The sequence below is a fragment of the Mizuhopecten yessoensis genome, unplaced genomic scaffold (assembly GCF_002113885.1).
Source record: "Mizuhopecten yessoensis strain PY_sf001 unplaced genomic scaffold, ASM211388v2 scaffold2507, whole genome shotgun sequence".
In the NCBI taxonomy this organism is placed as follows: Eukaryota; Metazoa; Mollusca; class Bivalvia; order Pectinida; family Pectinidae; genus Mizuhopecten; species Mizuhopecten yessoensis.
This window is the reverse complement of record NW_018404580.1, coordinates 6,939-27,230: the sequence shown is the minus strand read 5'-3', so window position 1 is coordinate 27,230 and position 20,292 is coordinate 6,939. Positions and strand designations below refer to the sequence as shown.

Here is a 20,292-nt window from a genome sequence, read left to right as displayed (position 1 = left end):
CAATTTCTTTTTTACGTTAATATGCTCAGAATCAACAAAAGGTTTAATCCAAGGCCAAGTTTGTGTGATAGTAATAGTAACAACCACCTAAATAATGATATGCACCCATCTGTAGTCCAGGGAATATACTTAATTAATCTAAGCGGTCGACAATCGTTTTCGGCAGCAATATTCGCGTTAGGGGGATGTATGCCAATCATTCACCGTAGAAAATTTCTGTATCCATTTACAACAGCACACGCCCAATTCACTTCAGCTGGACTGAAGCTGCATACACTAGCCTGTTTTTGTTTCTTAGAATTAGGCAGCAAAGCCGGAATTACTTCAATTAGATGAAGGCATTCTCAGAGATTAGTCACAGATGGCAATCATGAAGCCGATAGCAAGTTTTTTGGCGAGGCCATCCAACGTAAATAGAATCCCAAATAGATAGCGACACGTTTTTAGTACATTCCTGAATTATTCAAACTTGTCCTCAAGAACAAGAAAGTCTTTATCTTTCATGATATGGTACAGAGCAGTGCTGGCATTTTGAAGTATCGTTCAGCTATGGGAACTTCCAAGGGTAGTTATGCATTGTACATAAAAGTTGTGTGACCATCACCGCTGAAGGTTCATTTAAAGCCAATAAGATGCTGTTCTGCACTATTGAGATTAAATGATCGGAAGGCGCTCTTTCTTTCCACTTTGCATAGGAATAAAGCTGGTGCGCTCTTTCTTTCCACTTTGCATAGGAATAAAGCTGGTGATATGAACTGAACACGCAGTAGCACACTACAGGGAGTTCCATATATCAGGAACCTTTATCTGCAATGCACGAACTCAGGCCGTGATTGGTCTTCCTGAAATGCCTTTGAAGTAGGATTGTTTGGCTTAAGAATGACATTAAAGTCTCGAATGTCTTGACGATACGTGCACCATTCGAATCCGTCTATTGCCAAGTGTTCAGAATACTCCTTGCCATAGAGTAACATATATAGAAAGCCATACATGTCTGCAGCAACCGAAATACGTCCTCTGTGGATTTGAGGTATAGACTCGGGTGTTCCAACTTATATTCACTGTCTGATCAGTGTAAACGTTAAATTTGTGTTTACATAGCCCCACTGTTTCATGAAACTTTGAATAGAAATTTTGTCTTTCAAATTCTGAAATCCATGTTGTTTCCGAGGGACACTGAATCGTACATCGAGTCTGGATAAATTCGGTTAAGAATTTTAAGAATTTTTCTCCTCGTGTCAGAAAGGGATTCATGCGTATATTTTGAATGGAGATGTAGTAGGTATATCACCAGCAGCTCTGGGAATTGCCGGTGTGACTTCAACACTGGGTTTGACGTCAGAATTTCCGGTCCCTTGCCTCGTGCAGTAATATTTCTGAGGGTTTACACCGTTCTATGGGCATAGTTTGTCCCTAACACGAGAACCGTATTTCCTTTGACTACTTCTGTTGTTCTTGCACTTCGTCGGCGTTGTTGATGGTGTCCGCTGGGGTGTGATCATGACCATCCCCTGCATATCGTTTCATTCTCAGTATCACCCGCTGGTTGGCCGTTGTTTGCCATATTGCTGCGTCGGCGGCTTACCCGAAGGATTCTTGAAATTTTTAATACTCAGACTTATCATCCAGCAGCAATTGGCTACCAGTTTTTTATATAGAATTTTCCAGTTGCATTTTTCTGCAAGCTGATCTCCCTACAAGTTTGAAACTATAATCAGTCATCCAAGTGATCAAAATTGTAAGTATTTTTTAATACACCTATCTACGTACATCTACATGTTACGTTTATCCATAAAGTTGATGATTATGCAACGACGGGAACAGTCAGTAAGTGTTCAACGCGACATATCAGAAAACGGGAGCGATGTGAAGATATAATTTTAATTAGATTGGTTCTAAATTCTAATCTATGCACAAATCTGGTTTCACTTACTGACTGTTCCCCCCGTTGCATAATCGTCAACTTTATGGAGCAACGTACCATGTAGATGTACGTAGATAGATGTATTAAAAAAAAATACTTACAATTTCGATCACTTGGATGACTGATTATAGTTTCAAGCTTGTAGGGAGATGAGCTTCAACGCGACATATCAGGAAACGGGAGCGATGTGAAGATATAATTTTAAATAGATTGATTTAGAACGAAACTATGAAAAAGAACATATCATCTTAAACAATAAGGTTTAGAAGATATACGAATACGTTATGAATAAAATGTAAAAAGAAAGAGAAAAAACAAGGGTGCTGCTTACACGGAGTATATCTGAAGCCGTGATTTGAAGGCATTTAGACGTGGAGAAGAAACTATATATGGAGGAAGAGAATCCAGAAGGAGACAGAGTGAGGAAAGAAGCTGAACTTATAATATTCTGTTTTTGTCCGAGAGGGTTTGTATGTGTGTGCGTGTCTTGATGTTTTAAATAACTGTCAGAATTAATGGCTTTGTGGGTTTTTTTTTCATTTTACATAACATGGTCATCCTTGCTTTGTTTCCCCTGCATTCTAACGTGTCCCAACCCAATTGATCCGACATGGAGGTGACGCTGCTGGTGGTAACGCTCTTCTTTGCATCCCATCAACGCTGTGTTCGAGTTCTTTGGTGTGTGGGGTCCATATGGTGGACCAGTACTCCCAAGCTCGATCTCACCATAGCTTTATATGATGATGCTTTGGTTTCTTGATTATTAATTTTGAGGTTCCTTCTTAACAACCCAAGCATCTTGTTAGCTTTGGATGTGACTTCTTGGAATCCAATATTCTAAAGACGGTGGCCAGTCTAGCACTATATGGCGCATGCTCCAGCATTTTGTCTCATTTCTTGATTGGCAATGATTTAGTCATGATGGCTTGAATTAATCAAGCAACAGTTAACTTCAAACAAGAGGCCCAGAGGGCCTGTATCGCTAACCTGGATATCAAAAGTAATCATGGCAAAATATTCTCCAAACAAGATCCAAGGAAATGGGCCAGACACCAAGGCCAATCCTTGTATCATATCTGTATTCGATTCTTCATGCCCAGCAATTTTATGTATGGTTATGGGGTGGGGATCTCAACTGTTTCCAAGGTGTGATTCAGAAACTAGGTCCTTAGGGTTGTGGCCAGACCCCAGGATCAATTATAATCCAACAGTTGTATATATAGTTTTGAGGTGGGGGTTTCAAAATTATGACTCAGGAGTTAAGCCTCCAAGGGTGGGTCAGACCCTGGGGTCAATTCTTATATCATGACTGCATTCATCTCTTTATGCCCAGCATTTGTATATACAGTTTTGGGGTGGGGATCTCAACCGTTTCGAAGTTATGACCCAGGGACTATGTCTCCAAGGGTGGGGCCAGACCCCTGGAAAATCCTGGAAGCATATGTGCATTCTTCTCTTCATACTCAGCAATTGTATATATGGTAATAGGGTGGGGATCTCAACCATTTCCAACTAATAAACTATTTTTTGCCCCACCCTTTAGCCAAGGGGGTCAACCCCACTACTTGTACAATTTGAATCCCTGCCTCCCATGAATGCTTCCAACCAAATATGATTATTATCCAGTGCATAGTTCTACAGAAGTCATTTATAGCAATATAGCCAAATTGTCCCCTTTTGGCCCCACCCCTTAGTCCCCTAGGGGGTTAACCCTACCATTTGTACAATTTTGAATCCCCACCACCTCGGGATGGTTCCCGTCAAATTTAGTTAAATTCCAATCAGTAGCTTAGACGTCGTTGGAAGAAATTGTTGACGTACAGACCATGGACGACGGACGCCACGGTATGGGATAAGCTCACCTTGGACCTGCGGACCCGGTGAGCTAAAAATGGATGCATCAACAAATCAGGTACAGACGGTTCTGTTACTCTGGTCGTATCGGTACTCTGGTCGTATCGGTACTCGTACAAGACATTTCGGTACTTCCAAAAATTCTTTCTGATCTTTTACAAGATTTATTGCAAATAAAGCCAATGGAAACATTGAAGCAGCCAAAAACGTCTACACATCAAATGCACAGGAAGGCACACACACAAGGTTTTGTTTTCTTTAACGATAGCAAATCCCACATTAGTTGCCTCCTATTACCCAATCGCTGACCTGCAGTGGTGAGCAGGCGTGCACATATGAGGAGGTATTTAGTTAAGTGCATAGGACTAGTAATAAAAGCTTGATTAGTTAGCTTGTGCAAAATTCTCAGATCACACAATGTTTATTGTATATCTTTACATTGAAAAGGTTCCAAGAATAAATAAGTCTGAAGGCAAAAATTATTGGTGATATATTGATAATGAAAATATTTGTTGATTTCCAGACATTTCTCAAAACCAATTTTTCAAAATTTACATTTACATGATATTAAGCTAACCAGGCTTTGATTAAATGTGTTATGTTATCTAAATTGTAAAACAGCTATCTCAGTCTCAAATTTAACATTGTCCTATTCAGCCACAATAAAACAATCATTTTTTATCATCTTTATTATAAAAATTCTGTTGACCCATGTCCAAATCTGGTGTTAAGCTTCTGAGATTTCTTAATGATCGATTTCTTCTGAGCTTCATCAAATTTGTTAACTTGAAGGTCGAGATCTCTGTCGAATGGCCGCCTTTCCTTTGGTCCGTCATCTTCATTTTTCTGCAAATTTAATGAAACACAATTAAAATAAGAGACAATGAATTTTAACACTTCATAATGAATGTTGATGAGATATTAATGACACAGTGAAACCTTACATTTTAATGATAAACATTAACGACAAAAATAATTCTAAGTACATTTCATAATGAATATTAATGGTAAATATTGATAAAACAGTGACAAGAGTACATTACATCATGAATATTGATGAGAACACGATGAAAGCATGAATATTAATGAGAAAATGACAGAGCACATAACATAATGAATATTAATGAGAAAATTATAAAAGGACACTAAATAATGAATATTGATGTTACCATTATATCATCATTACCTTTTCATTCTTAAGCTTTTTCTCGTGCATGTCCATCAGCGATTCAGGACGTTTGGATTTCTATAAAAAAGAAGAGTAGACTGTCATTGAAACAAAGCCCTGGGGAAGATCTCAAACCAGAAAACATTTTTTTTTTTTTTTTTTAAATTTTCAATTAAATGCTATTCAACTTGCACTGTTGCATTGTCAGCTTTAAGGACAGAGAATTTTTGCTGCAACATGAATCTCCAAACCAAAATGGCTCAATAATAATAAAAAGATCTCTAAATTTTATTTACAAAACAATGATAATTTGGACTTATATCAATGAAGACACTTTTAATGGATACACCAGTATGTATACTACTTCAATTTAAATCTGGCATGGCTAATGACTATTAATATGCTATATACAGCAACAGACTCTAGGCGTTAATCAGGGAGGATATTATGGCACTTTTTCACTTTAACCTGGGTGGTTATGTTAATATCGAGAAGATTTTTAAAAAGCCATCAGAAGTTACATTATATTCCTCAATCTGCTTCCTCAGCTTCTTGTCACGTTTTGATGGACAATAACCTTCACGGCTCCTCTTACTTCCTTTTTCTGTCCCAGTTATCTCTTCCTGTGTAATAAGGACGATGTTTCATATTATTATTCTACACATATATTGTATATATTAAACATTAAATATTGATTATGAATTTAAGCAACACTTTTTCCTAGTTTTGTGTGGATGAGATTCAAAGAATGGCATTATTGGGAAACAAACTTCTGTTCATGTCAAGAAACAGTAAAACTGTTAAACACTCATATTACAGAGTTACAATTTTGGCCCCTGGTGAGAAACATGCACATCAAACACTATTACATGTATACACAAATAAAATTTTCCAGTAGAAACTGAAGAGGCAACTTAGTGTAGTCTATATATACGGCGATGCATTGTTACTACTCTACATACCTGTAGTAAACCCTGTCTACTTACATTCAGTTTCTTTTCCTTTTCCTCCGGAGTATCAGTCCACGCAGATCTGTCTGTGAGGTCAGGACCTGCGTTGGCCCTGAAAGTGCGTGCACTTAGTCCTATGCTCTGTCCAAGCTTGGTTGATGGCAACTCAGTCATCCAAGATTCCCTAGCAATCTTCTCTTCCTTGCTGTCCTTCAAAATAATAGAAGAAATTTAACAGGCCATTTAATAAGTATGTTTTGGCGTCCTGATATCAACTGTTTCTCTCTCTATACATAGAGAATAATACATGCCTTTTTCCATATCACACCCAGTATCAACCCAACACTGCAATATCAGCCCCCAGGGCTGATATTGGTCGAGGAAATATTCTTTTGAAATATTGAAAATTGTGTCGTATCGCATATACAAAAAAAAAGGTATTTATTAGTAAGTATGTAATAAATTGTGTATATATATATGGACCTACATGATTTGACACAAATTTTTAAACTCATTGTAAAATCATATCACACTGTACCCAATATATTATATGTAAAAAGTAACTGTAGAAGCTTAAACTTAGTAACAACTAGAACTTTTACTTTGTACCCCTTATATTTCATTAAAAGTAACAATGTTATTGCCCAAGCTTACATGTACACTTATAAACAACTAGAAGTGTAAACTCTAGGCTAAACTTATTGTGAAATGTCCCTGGAAGCTCATTGTCTTATTCTGGTTTATTGTGAAACGATATCCACATTTTCTTCTGGCATCATATTTTCGTTTGTATCAATTCAGTTAATATAATAGAATCTTCTTGAAATCAGATTCCAAGTGTCTAATATCGAAACAAATCAAAAAGTTTACTTTTCACTTAATTGTTAACCATATTACCTTTCCTTCAAGTCTGTCTCTCATTTTCTTTGCACGTTCTTCAAACTGGTAGGCGGTATAGCCAGCGGAATCCCCTCTGTCCATTTCTGTAGGGAGTGGCCCAATAGTTTCCTCATCAGCCGAGGATTCATCAGAGACGTCTCCCCGGTGTTTTGTAAAGCCAGGTGGAAGTGCAGGACCTTTGACCATTGGTCTAAAACTCTCTAGATCTGCTGATCCAGAGACTGGCCGTAGGTGTGGGGGTAGCACCGGTCCAATAATCTCTTTCTCCACTGAACTCTTTCTCACCTCAGCTTTATGTTGCCCGAAGCCAGGTGGAAGAGCCGGACCAATGTTATCATTTTCTGGCTGTGTTTGATGTGATTTTATTTTTGTCTGTTTCAATGATGGTGGTAATGCTGGTCCTATAGAACCATCATTGTCATTATCTGAACTTGAATCTTGATAATCTTCCTTAGATGTTTGAAATGTCTGATCTTTTGATTTCTGACTTGAAAACCCTGTAAATACAATCATTGAAATAAGAAAAACAAGCAAATTTGTGGAAATTAATAATAATAATATAATATTATTTGCTAGTTATTAAGCGGAAACTGCAGATAATGACTCCGCCTAATCGAGTCCGATTAAATAGGTCATCGAACTTGGCTGAGCCTTTAAGGCATTTAACCCTGTTACCAAGTTTGAAGAGAATTGGTTAACATTTGTTGCAGTTATTGCAAGGAAACGGCAGATACTGACGTTTTTCATTATTCAAGGGGCCATAACTCCGCCAAATAAAGTTGGCTGAAAGTGGTCATCGAACTTGACCGAGCCCTTAAGTCATTGAACCCTGTTACCAAGTTTGAAGAAATTGGTTCACATTTGTTGCAGTTATTGCACAGAAACGAAGTGTGACAGACGAACAAACCCAAATTAATCGGTGAAAGCGGAGGATAATAAGGTTCTGTATAGGTGATTAGCATTCAAATCTCAGACAGGGATTGGTATATAGAGGGATTAGCTGAAGAGATTAATCACTTCATTTCATGACAATCGCTCAAAGTAATGAGAATTACAACTATTCATCCCCACCTCAACTAATTTGTTATGAACAGGATTTATATTGTTTTGTAAGCATTTTTTTTTTTATTAATCTACAATGTAGTTGATGCAATCTATGATACATCACAGGCACTGGCAAACTGAGAACTATGTTTATTCAATGGTGCAAATGGCATGAGTGTAATAGACTACCTTATTGTGACTCCTGTATATGTATACCATGTATTAACAAATTTATTGTATGTAGTTTTACTGAATACTCTGACCACGCACCTTTACATATTGAGATACAAACGACTCGATCACGGGATAATCTGATAAATGATGATATAGCTGGAGAGCGCAGGCCTAGATACAAATGGGACGAAACTAGTAGAGAACAGTGTTTAATTGCTGTAAGAGAGCGAATTGATAATATTAATGAGGCCGCAGGTATCGAGGGTGTGGCTACACAGGATACTGTAAATAAGAGTGTTGACAAATTTACGCTTGAGTTACTACAAATACTATCACCGTTTACAACTGTGAGGTCACGCGGGTCAGCACGTGCGGCGAGGTCAATGGACGAGTCCATTCAGCCTAAACCACATGTTTGTAAAGAACACAAGCCCTGGTTTGATGAACAGTTACACGCCCTCCGGGGACGTTACCTATCGGCCTTGTACATTTTTAATAGAGACAAATGTTTTACAAATCACGAATTATTGGTGAGAAAGAAGCGAGAGTATAAATGCGCGGAGGCGAAATGTAAGAGACAATATATGAAGCTCGAAGGGGATATGATGGAACATTTACGGAAAACAAATCCGAGATATTTTTATAAAAAGTTTTCAAGTAAAAAACATGTGACTCCACCAGTGACGGTGGAATTTTTTTTCAATCATTTCAAGGATGTGGCCACTAAGCCAGAATTGGCTGGTAATAACCCACAGGATACTTTAAATGAAGACAGTGATGACTCTTCGCCTGTTTTCGACGAACTAGACTGCGTTATAACTACAGAGGAGATCAGAAGTGCTATTTAACGCTTAAAAAGAGAAAAGGCCCATGGTTTAGACGGTCTATTGAATGAATATTTCATCGAAGCTAGTGACCTTCTATTACCCGCTTTGAAGACTATTTTTAACAATGTATTTAATTCCGGATGTTTCCCTGAAGACTGGTCGACCACGATGATTGTACCTGTGTTTAAAAAAGGGGATAAGCGAAACCCGAACAATTATCGTGGAATCAGCCGGTTAAGTAGTATGGCCAAATTGTTTACGTCTATATTGAACAAACGACTGATAGACTGGTCAGAGGCTAACGATATAATTACCGATGCCCAGTTTGGTTTTCGCCCAGGAACTAGTACAGCTGATGCAATTTTTGCGCTTCATACTATCATTACAAAATCCTTAAATGTTAGTAAACGTTTATATTGTGGTTTTGTTGATTATCAGAAGGCGTTCGACTCCGTCGACCGCTGCAAACTATGGTATAAATTGTCTAAGCTTGGTGTTCGAGGGAAATTGTTAATTATTATTAAAGCTATGTATAAACATGTTAAATCATGTGTAATTACAAATGGCAAATGTTCTGATTTCTTTGTAAATAATATGGGCCTCGCTCAGGGCGAAATTATTTCCCCCATTATGTTTTCAATGTATGTGAATGATTTTGAAAATGACTTTGTATTAAATGGAATCAAAGAGTATGAGTTTGGAGAGCTTAGTCTCTTTCTATTAATGTATGCCGATGATTTAGTACTAATCGCTGAATCAGTTCAAGATTTACAATGTATGTTAAATAATTTGTATGTTTATGCAAAGACGTGGAAATTAACTGTAAACACGGCCAAGACAAAAATTGTTGTTTTTAGAAATGGTGGCCGGTTACGAAATGATGAGGTGTGGTCTTACGATGGAAAACCATTAGATGTTGTTGAACAGTTTACATATTTGGGAGTTGTTTTTAAATTTAACAATAAGTTTAATGCTGTACAAAAGCAACTCTCTGAGCAAAGGCGAAAGGCTATATTTGCATTGTATGCTAAATGTAAAAATATGAATCTAAACTGTCATACGTTGGTAAAGTTATTTGATACATACGTGAATAGTATACTGTGCTATGCATCTGAAGTTTGGGGTGCATGCAAAGGCAATGATGTCGAGAATGTCCATTTAGAATTCTGTAAAAGGATTTTATGTGTTAAAAAGTCCACTTGTAATGTTATGATTTATTTTGAACTGGGTCGATTCCCTATTATATATACCCGGCTTTATAATATGATTAAATATTGGTTCAAGTTATTGAATGCCAAGAACTGTATCTTGAAAACTGCCTATGATGAATTATTGAAAATGCCCAAGCGTAATAATGTTTTTAATTGGTTGTCCTTTGTGAAGGATAAACTTTTTTCACTCGGGTTTGGTGATGTGTGGTTAAATCAAAATTTTCGTAATATATCTGAGGTTTTACCACTTATTAAACAACGAATTTTTGATCATGCTAGACAAGAACTTTCTGAAATGTTAGAGAATTCACCAAAATGTCACTTGTATAGACATTTAGTAAATACTATAACATTACAACATTATCTATGTAAATATATACCCAAGAAACATAGAATTGCACTTACAAAGATACGTTTGTCTGCACATACATTGCATATTGAAACAGGACGATATAGAAATATTGTAAGGAATGAACGCTATTGTAAAATATGTAATTCTGTAGATATAGAGGACGAATATCATTTTTTGCTTATCTGTCCTATATACCAAGAGTTCAGATCAAAGTGTGTAAAAATGTATTACTGGAGAAAACCATCTGTTCTTAAGTTAATACAATTACTGTGCTCAACAAATGTAAAAGAACTAACCAGGTTTAGCAAATATATATATGACGCCACTAAATTGAGGAAGACTGATATAATGACATTTAAATGTGTCAAATCTTTCGTCCATTCTCTACTGCGTTTTACAGTGTCTGCCAATGTATTTATATTGTTACATGTACACTGATGAGCTGGAAAGCTTAAAGTTAATAAAGAATGAATGAATATGTTTATTTAGTAAAGACAGATATTTTTATTAGCATATAAAGGCTAAGGTAATATACATGTATATTAGTTCAAGTTGTTATTAAAATTAACAATTGGATTGACAAAAAGGAAACAACACACGTTTTCTCGACAACCTTTCTCCCAATGTACTCATGATCAACTGATGTTTCAAAAACAACAGCACTAGAAACTAACTAATTTTCACATAGAATTTGTACTCCAACAATGTCAGAGGTTTAACATGGCGAGATATACTTTTTGACATGGGCTATGTCACAGTCAGCATAATTGCATCTGATGGGGGGAAAACGTCCAGCGATCTCTTATTTTGTATTTGATAAGTGCATTTTGAAGCCCTCATCACAAGCTAAAACATACGCCAACTTTTACCTTTTATCTATATACCTATATACCCTGCACAAAAAACCCCTAATCACTGTAAATAACCCCTTTTGTTCACGCCTCTGTGATAGGACCCCCGAGGGCATAATCATCAGCACATTGATGAAGTCCCTGCACCCCAAAGAAGAGTAGAACAGAAGAAGGTATTTCAGAGTATTGGAAGAAGATTCTAAAATAACGTTAAATAAAAACACCTCCTGCTCCTTTCATGATATGCAATATAAGGACCAAAACTGAGAATATGTACCCGGAGGAAGAGCTGGTCCATATTCTTCTTCTGACATCTTGACATGTGTTATAAGTAAAAAAGTTATCGAGTTACAAATTTTAGTTGTACATGGTCGCCATATTTGAGCTCACGCCGAATATTTTTAAAAGCTGATTTGCGATTAGTCCGAGTATGAAATCTAAACCAATCAAATACTCTGAGACAAACAGTTTGAATATAGGCTACTTCCGGTAATAAGGTACTTCCTGTTTTACAACGCACACGTGTGTATCGTAAACAAACTAAGTTGACGTTTTTCAGAACTGTCATGCCGAAGAATAAAGGAGGAGGTGGAGGTGGAAAAGGTGGTAAGGGGGGCTCAAAGGGAGCTGAAGGCGGTGGAGGTGAAAAGGAGAAAAAAGGTGGAACCGCTGTCAAAGTAAGATAATAAATGAGCTACAACACAATATGCCATCAAGTCATGACTGATGACAGTTGAACTTTGGTGTTATGATCATGACGACACAGACACTTCAAATTCAATTTCGAAAAAAATATGGGAATGCCTATATTTAGATCCATAATAACCAGAAAATGTAGAACATAAATATATGTTCAGTCATGAAATGCAAAATAGCAACATACATATTTCAGTTACAAATTTGTTTCAAACAAATTTTACCATTTACATAGATCTATATCTTTAACTGTTCTGTCAATCAGTTGATTACACTGAGTTTTGTATGAAGTCATTGCATCCATACGCGCATGAACACCGCAAAACTTTGTTCAGTCCATATGAAGATCACAGTAAACTGCTCGTTGAAATGATTAAATGAAACTTTCAACTAAATCCACCATTTGTCTAGAAGTATTGAACAGATAAATATATATATTAGACATCTTTTATTAACTGGATTCAAACTGCAAATCAAGGTCTTTCTAGTTTCAGTACTTCACAGTACTGTACAGGTGAAACCAAGCTTTAGAACTATAGAAGATTACTAATAAAACTTTGAACTAAAACTTTCCCATCAATGATGTACTGATGAACACCATTAAGTATATACCCAGTATGTATAAATTAAGGGAAAGTCAAGTGAGTTTAAACTAATGATTTGCAAAGCAAAATAAAGTAATGACTAAGGCATTGAAGAGCTGTTGGTCTACGATATATAAATCCATATTAATTATATCTAAAAAGAGCTTCTTCTTTTTAATAGTACTTTCCATTAATTTACACACAATTAAGTGAGATAGCAGGCTGATGATGTTGATACTTAGAAATAGTACACTCTTTAAGAGTACAGTCAGAGCGTTGGCACTTAGATATCAAGGGTTGACACTCAGAGACTGGATTAAACTAAAGAAACATGGAAATAATAATAATTGAAAGAGCTAGAAGTTAGAAACAATAAACAATGAATTGTATAGGACTTGAGCTAATTTATTATTCCCCATACCATGTAAGAATCAGGCAGTCACATATTTCAGTCATATACAATATTAATACATATTTATATATATACATATATGATTTCCTCGTCTGTTATTTAAGTACGTAAGTATGCAGAGTAATTGATTTTAGACGAGACATTTATAGGTTATGTTACGTAAGTACATTTATGGTTTTTTGTCTTATTACAGGTGAGACATATTCTATGTGAGAAACAGTCTAAGGTTTTAGAGGCTATGGAGAAGTTAAAGAGTGGGGTTAAGTTCAACGAGGTGGCAACAAATTACAGTGAGGATAAAGCAAGACAAGGGGTTAGTATTCAATATACTTGTTCATTTATTTTAACGAGGTTTGCGAACATGTCAGAGGCTACATCCTCCTCCACACAATGTATGCAGTCAAGTTCATATACAATTATGGGGTAGGTACTTATACAGTATGTTATTGATAATAATTATTAATAATAATTCCGAGGATTTCATATACCGCTTTATCACAACTTAGGTTGTCTCAAATGGGTTCACAAATTATTATCTGTGGTAATAGGGCCTGGGCAACCAGCCAATATCTTTCTCAACTCCCTGGGAAGTATACAGCCGGTGCTGCCATTTCAGTGCTCACAGCTAGCATTCAACAATTCCAGCACTGCCCAGCCACATACTTATTTACAGCTGAGTAGACTGGAACAAGCGGAGTCAAGTATCTTGTCCCAGGGCACAACACAGTGTCGTAACTCGAACCCGCAACCCTACGGTCTTGAGCCTGGCGTCCTACCACTAGACTACTGTGCCAACTTAATATACATCAAATCCTAAGTCACAACTGTTTAAAAAAAGTGTAGTACATGTTACTCAGTATGACTATTTTGCCCGATGAAGGAATTATCTTTGTTACCTATTTTGTATAATATATTAAAGGGTAACTTTGGTTCACAGACTTACCTGTCTTTTTTACTGTTTTCTCTGATAAAGGGTGACCTCGGCTGGATGACCCGAGGTAGTATGGTTGGCCCCTTTCAGGACGCAGCCTTTGCCCTTCCGATCAGTTCCCTAGGCAATCCTCACTACACTGATCCACCAGTTAAAACGAAGTTTGGCTATCACATCATCATGGTTGAGGGAAAGAAGTGACAACTGGACTCTTTAACTTTTTACTCTATGCCGAACATTGCATGTATGGTAACTGATGTTACTGATAAGTCAGTTTATGTTGTGGACAGAAAGGAATGGAAGGGAATTTTTACATTTGATTGTGTCAAGTATGCTGAAAATAGCTCTTTATAACTTTGAAATAGAAGAAACAACCCTTCAATTTGTATTTTAAACCTTCTAGCTCTTTGGATGTTCAGTTCAGCAAATCGGATCGTACTACCTAGATTGAAATAAACAAATGTATGTTTTTTATTGAGACCGTGATATTTTGTATAAAGAATGAAGGATATATTGTGATGCGGTAATGGAGAGCAGTAGTAAACAGGTATATTCTACTATCATTACTAATATATCAGCAGGCAGCTGCACTTAGTAATGGCTTGACAAAGGAAATATATCACCTCCCTTCTTTTTAATTTTAAGATTGTCCCGGCTAAGAAATAATGACATGCTCTCATAAGGAATAGTTTTTATACGTAACAATGTCTTCCTTTAACTTCACATTAAGTAATTGTATACATTGTATTTACATGGGGGAGATTCTGGATGCTCAAAATTGAAATGTGTGCATATACCCCCTAGAGACACATGACCCTTTAAAATGACATTTTGAGTTGTTCTTTCAGATGAAATCAGTAGATTTTAGATTAAAAGAATATTTTAGCAAACTCTCTGGTTGAAAATACTAACTTCAGGGGAAATTAGGAGTGTCCTTCCTAAATAGGGAGAGAGTTGGCAAGTATGCATATTGAAAATATTAATACATTAAGTATGACCAACCAAATTTACTGTTGTTTTTCCCCCATGATTAATAAAAAAAAATACCAGTCTATTCCAGAAAATATTGTTGTAAAGGATTGTTGTTGTAAGCTTTATTACGGGAAATTCTTTTGGGATGTGTTTTATTGACGGTTGTCTTGGTTTTAAATAATTTGTATTCCAATCTTAATTTTGTCTTATCAAGGGTTTTCTTTATCAATTTTTTGCTGTTACCGTAAACTTCTGATTTTTTGACAATTGAAATAAGATTTATTTGTGGGGTCCAAATTTTGTGGTTTCCCGGAGAGAAAAAAATTCGTTGGTACATGAATTTGTGGATTACAAGGTACAGAGAATTGTTTTTTGTCAAACTTGTAATTACTTTGTGGACCTTTGAATTTGTGGAGGCAGATTACCCATGAAATCAACGAAATTAAAAAACTCCACAAAAATAAGTGATTTCTCATTACATTTATACCTGTACTTGGCAAGGAAGAGTTCTATAAACAGTATACATTGCACTATGTGTATGATACAGTGTATTCAATACTGTTTATCATTTTCAGGTGGTTGTATTTAATAAATCATAGAATATAATTTCTTTGATATTAACAATTCATATACCAACAGTGTTGAATTGAAACACAGGGTTTCTTGAACCAAGACAGAATTACCTGTATGCTAAGGAAAATGACAGGTATGTGAAGAAGAATGGCATGTACCATACAGTAGGTACCCAGTATATGAAAATAAAGAAAAGTAATAAATTTAATGTGTCCTGTTTTTTATCCAATTATTATATCAATCAACCAAATAATGATTTGTACTGTATACAAAAGAAAGAGGTACATTGTACTGTAAACAATAGAGAGAGGTACATTGTACTGTATACAATAGAGAGGTACATTGTACTGTATACAATAGAGGTACATTGTACTGTATACAATAGAGAGATAGGTACATTGTACTGTAAACAATAGAGAGAGGTACATTGTACTGTATACAATAGAGAGGTACATTGTACTGTATACAATAGAGAGGTACATTGTACTGTAAACAATAGAGAGAGGTACACTGTACTGTATACAATAGAGAGGTACATTATACTGTATACAATAGAGAGGTACATTGTACTGTATACAATAGAGAGGTATATTGTACTGTATACAATAGAGAGGTATATTGTAATGTATACAATAGAAAGGTACATTGTACTGTATTCAATAGAGAGGTACATTGTACTGTATACAATAGAAAGGTACATTGTACTGTATTCAATAGAGAGGTACATTGTAATGTATACAATAGAAAGGTACATTGTACTGTATACACTAGAGAGGTACATTGTACTGTATACAATAGAGAGGTACATCGTATAAAAATATCACCCATGGCCACCGTACTCTGCTACCCTGGTCTTAATTTTGCCAAATTTCACCAAATCGTGTCACATGGAGGTGTCAACCGTCGTGAACAATGCCACCAACAGCATTGCTACAGCCAAAGCAACAGTCTAGTAGAAGATGTGCGATTTGTTTTGCCATTATGTGAAGATTTTTTGCACTTAAGTGGAAAAACGACTTTTTTGCTCTTAAGTGGAAAAACGACTTTTTTGCACTTAAGTGGAAAAGTGTTGCGCTACATAATGACATAAATGTGGTTTGCCATAATGTGTAGATATTTTGCACTTAAGTGGAAATACGACCTTTTTTTGCACTTAAGTGTAAAACATGCAGAAATGAAGCCTCAGCATGTGACAAACAAAAATTCCTTGCTAAGAATTAACACTGGTATGACAATGTTTAACATGCGGAGGCTTTCAAAAATTGAAGAGCTTTTAGTTATTTTCCTTCAAAATGGCCAATTTTCAACCAAATAGCACACAACAGACAGTATTCATGCATTTTATCAAGAAAATGTTTGTTATGTCTCTCTTTGTAATGCCATATATCCTAAACCAGTTGTCGATTGAGTTTGAAATTTCATATTTGCCTACTTAACTTATTCCAGATTACAAATATAACAACTAATCCTAAATCCCCGATTAGGCTGGAAACGACCCTTAAAGACCCTAGGCTTTTTTTAATGATAAAAACTAGGTCAAAAATATACAAGAATCGAGTTGGCTCCCTTTTCATTTCAATGACTGGACTTGTACAAGCCCCATATACATCATCTTAAATATGTAGCCGTTTGCAAATTAAGGGGTGTGCCACCACTGTATCAGTTTTGGTAATAAAATGTTCACTCTGGACCACAATTAACTTTCATGGATGTTAACATTAACATTGTCTAGCGAAATATCACAGGTAATGTAGAGAAAACACATTATTGAACTTCTTCACAGACAGTCAGATAGGGTTATAATAATAATAATATTTATTCAGGTAAAATAGGCATATTACAATACATAAATATCACAGAGTAGAGTACAGTACAACATTAAATTTTGCAAATGTACTTGTACCTTAAAATACCAACAATGAGCACTAGTTAATATGTGAGATCAATAGATTAGATTTTTTTACCGAAATTGCAGCCTTTTACCTAGGATAACCCAAAAAGCTAAAAGCTTATTTCCATTGGGGTCCTTTAAAAGAAACTAAAGTACAATTTTAAAATTGAATATTTGTGTTATACATTATTTGATACATTTGTGGACATCATTCATAAAATAAACTGCTATTCCATTAGAACATGATGGTCAGTTTAAAAGTACACACAATACTTTTCTTCTATTTGAATGTGAAACATACAGTAAAATATTCAATAATCTAAAACATAGAATCATATTAAAAGTACACATATTCACTTTCTTGTTTCCCTTACATAAGCTCCTGTAAATGACAGGATATAAATAATATTTTCACTTTTGATGTTTTCAGGAAGTGAATTCCAATCTTTGGTACCAGAAAAAATAAAAGTTGTAGTTTCAGAACCTTTTATATTAGGAATAATAAAATTACATAGATTTGAGCGATTACTATATATATATACGGACATGGATGCCTGTTAAAAAATTGATACATATATTGAGGAGCTTTTCCATAGAAAATATTGAACATATGGTTAAGTCTAAGTTGCCTTGCCCTGGTATTGATTTCCAGCATGTTTACACAGCTTAAATCTTGGTATGACAAACTGTGTCTATTATGTACATTTAATATAAATCTTATCACCTTGTTTTGTGCCACTTGTAGATTTTTTTTGATTTTTTTTGACAGTCCTTCATACCAACTAGCACTTGCATAGTCAAAGTGGCATAGAACAAGTGCAGAGCACATTGGGTCTTCCTGGATTTGAAAGACAAACAACTACTATTCCCCTACAGAATTTTTAATCTCTGATTAACATTTTTAATTATGGAATCAACAGTCTCTTCACCAGATAACAAGTTGTTAATATATATACCAAGATATTTTACACGCGATGTAACTGAAATACTATGATTATTACATGGTTGTCCATTTTCTCAGTCAGCTCAAACATTCATAGCTGCTCTGGAGTCCACCTGGATTTTGAGCAGGTCCGTTACATGACAACAGTCATTGATCAGCTGACACTTCACCTATGGAACAAACACAGCAAGGTACAATGGCACAAGTTGTTGCATTGATCTAGATCTCCATGTTCTCCATAGTGGCCTATAAAAGCTGTCGCAAACCTTCATTAGTGGATCTACAATGTAACAATAACTGATCCATTGTCTAGTTGTCGACTCCTGATATTAACTGAAGTTGCGAAGAGGCAGAAAAGATGTCCAAAACAAGATGTCAATACCACACTGGGGAAAGATAACCATTGAAGATTTCCCATCCACGAAGTCATGTGTAAACAAGCCCTTCACCTATATAAAACAGAAATCAGATTATTATAAATGTTAAAGGCAAAAAATGAACAGTAGATTTCTATTTTAAATAGATAATGATTGTATGAAAATTTATTTTTAACAGTTTCTGGATACTTTCGGTTAATAACAAACATATACACACTAATAAATAACAGCAACACCTTTTACCCGCTGTTTATACACATTCTAAAACCTTATAAAAATTGAGTTTTTATAAGGTTTTAGAATGTGTATAAACACCGAATATAACAGCAACACTGTTTATCCCAAAACCGAGCCCCTGTGATGCCTCGGCCAGGAGTCGAACACGGGACCTCTAGTTTACTAGTCTTATGTACGCTCTACAATTGAGCTAAAGAGAAACTCTCTCTTGGCAAGTCTGCAGGATGCGGCTAGTATTTTACTAAGGTGACATACCTCCCCTCGTGAAAAGAAAATGCATGCAATGATAATACACAAATATTTAAATTTGAAAAAGGAAGTGCATGTGGCCTTTTTCTTGAGATAATCGTCTGCATGTGTCACCAATGTCAAAAATAAACTTCCGGGTCAGGGGTAGAGGTAAACACAGGACTTTTCACACAGCACCCTGCACCAAAAAATAAATGCACAATATAACAAGAGGCCCAGAGGGCCTGTATCGCTCACCTGAATATATGTTTAAAATAATTGGTATGAAGTAAAGATATAGCACTCCATAGTATGTGCTGTAAGAACATATGAAATTTCAGAAAGATCCATCCAGTACTTGAGATATACCGAGAACAAACTTTAAACAGAGCCCCACCCCTATGCCCCTAGGGGGTCATACCCACTGCTTATACAAAATTGAGACCCCTTGGTCCAAGGATGCTCCAGACTAAATATGGATAAAATCCCTTGATCCCTATGGTAGAAGAAGGATTTTAAAGGTTTTACCTCTATTACTCCTATTGGGCCCANATGGAACAAATCCTTCCATTCCTACAGAAGAAGAAGGATTTTGAAGAATTTGCTATATTTCCCCTATTGGGCCCGGCCCCTCAGCTCCCAGGGGGGCCAGACCCACCATTTATACAAACTTTGTTCCCCTTCGCCCAAGGATGCTTCTGACCAAATATGGACCAAATCCTTTCATTCCTACAGAAGAAGAAGGATTTTGAAGAATAATTTGCTATGTTTCCCCTATTGGGCCCGCCCCTCAGGCCCCTGGTAAGCAAGACCCATGGTTTATACAAAATTGGTTCCCGACTACCCAAGGATGCTCCGCACCAAATATGGACCAAATCCTTTCATTCCGACAGAAGAAGAAGGATTTTAAAGAATAATTTGCTATATTTCCCCTATTGGGCCCCGCCCCTCAGGCACCTGGGGGGGCCAGATTCACGGTTTATACAAAATTGGTTCCCTTTCACCCAAGGATGCTTCAGACCAAATATGGAACAAATCCTTCCATTCCTACAGAAGAAGAAGGATTTTGAAGAATTTGCTATATTTCCCCTATTGGGCCCGGCCCCTCAGCTCCCAGGGGGGCCAGACCCACCATTTATACAAACTTTGTTCCCCTTCCCCCAAGGATGCTTCTGACCAAATATGGACCAAAT

General features: G+C 36.2%; 2 protein-coding genes across 2 annotated transcripts; one reads left to right on the top strand and one right to left on the bottom strand.

Annotated features, from left to right (window-relative positions):
• Window positions 1-3,964: 3,964 nt before the first annotated feature.
• On the bottom strand, window positions 3,965-11,648 carry LOC110446083 (GPALPP motifs-containing protein 1-like). Its single transcript, XM_021491043.1, has 6 exons — window positions 11,533-11,648; window positions 6,794-7,293; window positions 5,933-6,106; window positions 5,468-5,569; window positions 4,965-5,024; window positions 3,965-4,624 (listed from the first exon to the last, which is right to left on the bottom strand). The coding sequence occupies exons 1-6, from the start codon at window positions 11,567-11,569 to the stop codon at window positions 4,469-4,471; spliced, it is 1,029 nt and encodes a 342-aa protein (XP_021346718.1). The 5' UTR covers window positions 11,570-11,648; the 3' UTR covers window positions 3,965-4,468.
• A 109-nt stretch (window positions 11,649-11,757) lies between these two features.
• Window positions 11,758-15,626, top strand: LOC110446077 (peptidyl-prolyl cis-trans isomerase NIMA-interacting 4-like). Its single transcript, XM_021491038.1, has 3 exons — window positions 11,758-11,932; window positions 13,141-13,260; window positions 13,921-15,626. The coding sequence occupies exons 1-3, from the start codon at window positions 11,822-11,824 to the stop codon at window positions 14,077-14,079; spliced, it is 390 nt and encodes a 129-aa protein (XP_021346713.1). The 5' UTR covers window positions 11,758-11,821; the 3' UTR covers window positions 14,080-15,626.
• Window positions 15,627-20,292: the final 4,666 nt, after the last annotated feature.

Excerpts from the sequence above, each read along its gene's own strand:
- LOC110446083 (XM_021491043.1), bottom strand. The coding sequence starts at position 11,569 with ATGTCAGAAGAAGAATATGGACCAGCTCTTCCTCCGG. Across the intron at positions 5,025-5,467 it reads AGCAGATTGAGGAATATAAT|AAATCCAAACGTCCTGAATC; the intron begins GTAACTTCTGAT and ends TCTTTTTTATAG. Across the intron at positions 4,625-4,964 it reads AAAAGCTTAAGAATGAAAAG|AAAAATGAAGATGACGGACC; the intron begins GTAATGATGATA and ends TTAAATTTGCAG.
- LOC110446077 (XM_021491038.1), top strand. The coding sequence starts at position 11,822 with ATGCCGAAGAATAAAGGAGGAGGTGGAGGTGGAAAAGGTGGTAAGGGG. Across the intron at positions 11,933-13,140 it reads AAGGTGGAACCGCTGTCAAA|GTGAGACATATTCTATGTGA; the intron begins GTAAGATAATAA and ends GTCTTATTACAG. Across the intron at positions 13,261-13,920 it reads AGGATAAAGCAAGACAAGGG|GGTGACCTCGGCTGGATGAC; the intron begins GTTAGTATTCAA and ends TCTCTGATAAAG.